This window comes from Nannospalax galili, unplaced genomic scaffold, assembly GCF_000622305.1.
Source record: "Nannospalax galili isolate Female #2095 unplaced genomic scaffold, S.galili_v1.0 scaffold522, whole genome shotgun sequence".
In the NCBI taxonomy this organism is placed as follows: Eukaryota; Metazoa; Chordata; class Mammalia; order Rodentia; family Spalacidae; genus Nannospalax; species Nannospalax galili.
Window position 1 is genome coordinate 392800 of NW_008348874.1, and position 6427 is coordinate 399226.

Sequence of the window (6427 nt, forward strand, 5' to 3'; positions counted from 1 at the left end):
TCCAGCTCCTGCCTCCAGGTTCCTGCCCTGAGTTCCTACCTTGGGCTCCTGGATGAACTGTGACCCAGGATATGTAAGTTAAATAAACCCTTTCCTTCCCAAGTTGATACTGGTCAGAGTGTTTTGTCACAGCAATGGAGAAACAAAGTAGGGTAGTGTAGCTGTACATTTCCATAGTTATACCTTCATTAATTTTGTTTCTGTAACCCCTTGGGTATAGTAGTTCCTTTCTTCAGCTCTTTGTATTGCTTTAAGAACTCTCTGAAGCACTGGTTTTGTGGACATGAATTCTTTCTGCCTATTTATGTCATGGAAGATTTTTCTTTCACCCTTTGACGAGATATTTTTGCTGGGTAAATTAATCTGTGTTGGCGTCTGGAGTCATTTAGTATTGGGACTACTTTGGTCCAGGCTCTTCTGGCTTTCATGGTTTGCACTGAAAAGTCAGCTGTAATTCTGATGGGTTTTCCTTTATATGTGACTTGTTGTTTTTCTTTGCAGCTTTCAGTAGTCTCTCTTTGTTCTGTACATTTAATTGTTTTACTATGATGTTCCATGGGTAGTTTCTTTTCTGGTCCTGTCTCTTTGGTGTTCTATATGCTTTTTGTATCACTATGGGCGTGTCTTTCTTTAACTTTGGGAAAATTTCTTCTCCACTTCTGTTGAAGATCTGGTCCATATCATTATCCTGAGATTCTTCTCCTTCTTGATTGCCTATGATTCATAAGTTTGGTATTTTTATGGTGTCCCACAATTCCTGCATACTCCATTCTTGTGATTTCTTAAATTTTTCATAGTCTTTGCTTGAGTGTTCTAATTCATCCACTTTATTTTCCAGTATTGATATTCTGTTTTCCATTTCATTCATCCTATTGGTGAGGCTTTCTCCTGTCATTTATAATTGGCTTACTGAATGTTTTACTTCCTTCTTCATTTCACCCTGAGTATTCTTCAATATTTCTAACTCTTTTCTGAATTCATTCAGAAGTTTATCCCTATCTTCTTTCAGTTTTTTTATTTTGTTTGTGTGTTCTTTAAATTCACTGAATTCTTTTTGATGTTTATAATTGTTCTTTTGAGTTCCATGTCCTGTGTTATCTCTAGGGGGTTCTCATTGTACTCTTCTACAGGACTATTGGTACTTGATAGGGCTATATTATTTTGGTTTTACATTTTATTATATTTTCTCTGTGACTTTGACACATGTATTTCTTTTGTATTTTCTGACTCTTGTGCAAGACTCAAGCCTTCTTTTGTTGAGTTTAGGTCTGCTTCTTTTTGTATACTTTATGTGCCTTTGTGGTTTACTTATTGGACATGAAAAGCTGGTTGTTCTAGGCTTCAGTTTCCTCCTTTTGATTTTATATAGGAGTGGTCAAATTGCTTTCATCTTGCTGCTCAGGAGTTTCCACAGAGGCCCAAGTTAGATGAGGATCAGATGCTCTCAGGCTTTCTCCTAAGGTCTGGATCCCTCCAGGAAAGATGTTGGCCTCAGGAATTTGAGGTCTGGGCTGGCCTGGGAGGAGGAAAGATGATGGGCCCAGGAAGCTGGTCGCTGTGTCACTCAGAGATGCAAAGGGAGGTGGGGGAGAAAAGAGGCCTGAGGTCTCCTGGGGATTCAGGGAGGAATTGGGTTGGTCTGGAATTGCAAAGGATCAGGAAGCAGTGGGTATTCTGGGATAAGAGGTCAGTTCAGGGGTCTGGGGTGCTAAGAAAAGAAATGGGCCAGTACCCAGGCTAGCAGGAGAAATGGGATGGGGAGCTGGGAGAGTAAATGAGTCTGGAAGAGTCAAGAGGCAGTGGACACTGACAAACTTATCCAGGTATGCTGCTGGCTCCAGGAACCCAAATTTGGTTTTCTATCAATTTTTTCTTTGGGAATTTGGGTTCAACATAAATCTTGCTACATATTTCTTTGAGTAACCCAAATAGACCATTTCTTCTGTCTCATCTTTTTTATATCTCTTGTAAGGTGTTCTGTTATTCTACATGCTGGTCTGAGTCACTTAGATCTGCTAAAGGCTCTTCACTTTACAAATATTCTGTCACATTAAAGGACTTAGCAAAACCATTAAAGCTTTATACCATTGTCAAGGTCCCAGGTGAATTAAGTGCTCCTTTATATCTCTGGTGAACATAGCCGTTACTGGCCAGCAAACTGGGCATCATATGTTGTTTTTGTCATACGTAGTTCATCAGTAGTGCTTGTCCCTCTTTTATAGTTCTCCAGCCCCTGTTAATTATGGGAATTTCTCTTGGTGATTACTGTGTGTCTTTAATGCCTTGTACTAGCCATCCCATTAAGGACTGCTCCCCACTGTGTTGGCCTAGGTTGAACAGCCTATGTTGCAAGGATGGATGGGTGGTTTTATAACTCAGCTGTGAAACTTCTGAAGGACTTAGACTGACATCATTTGCTCCCATTCCCATACCCTCATAAGACATGTGGTGCAAGATTCTTTAATTTCTTGTTTGTAGCTCTTTTCTTAGTTTCAACAGGTATGGAATATTTTCTCCTAGCTATAGTCCTGTTAACTTTTTTCACTATTTTTTTTTTTTTATCAAAGGTTGAATATAAGGGCAGCTTTAGCTACTTTTATTTCTAGGTTGTTTCTTTTTTTACTACTATCTGTCTTTTCCCCTGGGTCCTTGGACTCCTGGTCCCCTACCTTATACAAGTTAAAATCTTTCTTTTTTTTTTTTTTCACTCTCTCAAGCTCTGAGGCTGAGACTGAATTTGCCAGTAACTCCTTAACCTTTTTAGCCTCCCCTGAGGCTGTCTTTGTCTCAGACAAATCTTTTATTATCCAAAGTGGTCATGCCCTCTCTCTGGAATCTGGACTCAAAGGGGAAAATCCTGGGCCAAAGCTCTGTGTAAATATAAGGAAATAGTTCAATTACTTGAATATGAAAATTCCTTAAAGACCATAGAGAGACTAGAGAAAATGTTCCAAGCCGTGGAAGCAAGTGCCACTATAGTATGACTGAATTTATGAGCTCTCTCTCTCTGTGTTCAGAGAGTTCACAGCAAATACTCAAAAAATGGCAGGACCAGCTTCTGCTTTTCTATATAGATGGCAACAGACCCTACAAATAAAACAATCCTATCTATATTCTACCAGAAAAGAAAGTACCCCGTAACACTAAAATTTTCATTTAAGATAAAAACTCGAGGATGGAGAGATGGCTCAGCGATTAAAAGCATTGACTGCTCTTGCAGAGGACTCAGGTTCAATTCCCAACACCCATTTGGTGGCTAACAACCATCTATAACTCCAGTTCCAGGAGATCCAATGCTTTCTTCTGACCTCCACAAGCATTGCACAACATGGGTGCACTTATACACATGCAGGCAATACACTCACATAAAATAAAGAAATAATAATGAAAAGCTGAAAACTCATGTTTCATATCTTCAAATATAATACCCCCTTGAAATATTATTAGTAACCTTATAAAAAATTATGTGCTTATATCTGTAATAAGTAGCCATTTGCCTAGATATGGGAAGCTTTTATTTTTTTTTTCAATCTTCAGATTATAATACTAGTGAACAAAAACAAGCCTGCAAGAAACATGAACTCTATGTGAGCTTCCGAGATCTGGGATGGCAGGTAAGAATGCTCAACTCAGACGCTTCTTTTCTATTTTATCTTAAACCCTTAGGAAGTCATTATGGTCCTTAGTAATTGTTCCAATATAATGATCATTTTTGAAAGACTATTCAGGGCATGGTTCACATTTATAATACGTAAGGCATTATATTTCACTATTGAAACATAGTGAGTTGAGTTTAAACTCAAAAACAACTACCTGAGGAAATATAAGTCTTATATTTAAGAATGGAAAAAAATAATGCTTTCATTTAAATATTCAAATTTTTGATTTCTTTAGTTTGAGTCAGAGTCTCACTATGTAGTCCAGGATGGACTTGAATATGGGCTTTGGCTCTCACAGCCTCACATGTACTAAGATTACAGACATGTGACATCATGGCCAGCATATATCATAAACATTTATTTATTTACTTATTTAGTTTGTGCGTGAGGATATTTATGGGTGCACATGTCTATGCATGGGTGTGGACCAGCAGTGGACATTAGGTGTCCTGCATTATCACTTTCCGCTTAATTCTTTAAGACAGGGTCCCTCACTGAAAATGGAATTTACTGTTTTTTTCAGCTAGACTAGCAGTTGGCAAGGGCCAATGATTCTTCTGTCTCTCCACTTTCTGACCCCTCCATAGACCTGGGTTTACAAACACACATGGAAGACACACCCCACCTATTTTTATTTTTTACCTGTGTGCTGGGAATTCAGCTGGGTTTTCATGCTTGCCCAGAAAGTACTCTTACTCAGCCATTTCCACAGTACCCTCCCCCTGCTAAAAAAAAAAAAAACACCTTTCAATTTTAAGATGGAAAATTTGTTTGAATTAGTGTACCCAACAGCTGCCTTGGGGGTCATAACTCTGTCTAAGAAACAGAACTACCAACTATAATGTCTATGTCATGAGCTGGATGTACACAAAACCTCATATCATTATTGTTTTCCAATATGCTTCACAAATAAGGTGAAGAGATTTCAGCCAAAATAGTTTTTAGTAGCTCCTAGAATGTTAACATGAAATTTTCATATTTCTTCTAATATCCCATTACAATAAAATATCAGTAGATGAGCCACCTTATGCTATTATAGTCACAACCTTAAGATAATATTAAATATCAAGATAAAATATATGTTCAATTTTTATGATAAACTTTCATTGTGGATAATTTGATAATTCTTATATTTATGCCAAGTTTTGTTTCTCTAGGGGAAAATCAGGGCAACTATTCCACAGGCCACTTTTTAGCTGCCTAAAATTTTTCATGTGAAGTTTTTAGGAATTTGCTCCAGTTCATTTATTATAAGAAGACTGTAAAATTAATGTAAGAATGAAAAGAAAAACAGGAGATGGAATAGACAGACAGTAAACCTTTATGGGTTTACAAGACTTTTAAAACTAGGAATGAATGGCTGGGCATGGTGACACATGACTTACAGGTCTACATAGTGAGAGTTCAGAGCAGCTGGAGCTACAGGAAGTCCTTGTGTCAAAAAGACCAAGAAACAAACGAACCACCCCAAAACAAACAAACAAACCACCCCCAAAACAAACAAAATAACTAGGAATGAGTTATCAAAAAGTAAGAGAATTAGATCAATTAAGTACTCCTCTATCCTTTTGGATTCACTTGAATGTCCCAGAATTGATCATTTCTAGTTTAAACAATATTTAGAATGCTATTTCAGGATTATAGCTTTCTTCTTAAACACAGATGGATTAATGCATATTATAAATATTTTATATGGCTACCCCTTAGGAGAAGTTAGGTAGGACAACTTGTGAAAATATTTATAATGTTACTGTTACTACAAACCTCAATTAAAAATTGAACAGTATAGGAGAAAATTGCTGGACTAAGAAAAGAAGCATTTATATAATTGAATACTCTTCAAGAATTATCTGTCTTTGTTGTTATTTAGCTGATATTATTTTTCTTGTTTTATGCATTTCAGGACTGGATTATAGCACCTGAAGGATATGCTGCATTTTATTGTGATGGAGAATGTTCTTTTCCACTTAATGCCCATATGAATGCCACGAATCATGCCATAGTCCAGACCCTGGTATGTCCTGCTCTTGAAAGATAGAGAATGGTTATAATGCAAACACTATATAAAGTTAATTTAAAGAAAATGCACATCCATCAACCTTGGGTTCTCAGATTCCCTTTTAGCACATGTAGCTGGGTTAATTACTGTGAGCTTAAATCAATAATCCTGGTTTTAGAATGGGGAAGGATTCAACAAGGAAATTGAAAGAACCAAATAAATGCCATTCTGCAAAGATTTCGTTACTACACAGTAACCAACCGGACAGATTTGCAGAGGCTTTTTTAACCTAACAGTTGACTAGTAGTCATTGCTGAAACACCAAAAAGTAGCTGTACTAAATTCCATCTAAGAGCTTTGGATTTAATTATTTAAGGATGGTCTATGATATGCTCTGGTATTATGTTATTTAATATGCTATATAAGTAATAATTTCTAATTTTTATTTCTTCTCCTTCTCCTCTGCTTTTCTTCTCTCCTTGTTGTTTTGACAGGGTCTCCCTAGTCCCAGTCTTTCTGGAAGCTACTAGGCAAACCAGGCTGGCCTCAATCTCACAGAGATTCCCCCTGCCTCTGCCTGATAAGGGCCAGGATTAAAGCCACATGTCACTACGCCCAGCTCTATCTGTCATTTTTTTACAAAATTATTTATTTAATAACCATATAATTAGAAGAAGTATTTCATTACAACATCATTGACATATTCAATAACAATTTCCAGAGCTAAGATGCATCTCTTTCAAACCTGGCTGTAAATTTTTAGGTTTAC

The 6427-nt window shown here is 37.0% G+C and overlaps 1 protein-coding gene across 1 annotated transcript in view; it reads left to right on the top strand.

Annotated features, from left to right (window-relative positions):
• Bmp5 (bone morphogenetic protein 5) overlaps positions 1 to 6427 on the top strand; it is a 150487-nt gene that overhangs the window by 138402 nt on the left and 5658 nt on the right. The window contains exons 5-6 of the mRNA XM_008846120.2: positions 3538 to 3614; positions 5563 to 5673. Coding sequence (XP_008844342.1) covers positions 3538 to 3614; positions 5563 to 5673 — 188 coding nt within the window. The remainder of the gene's footprint in view (positions 1 to 3537; positions 3615 to 5562; positions 5674 to 6427) is intronic.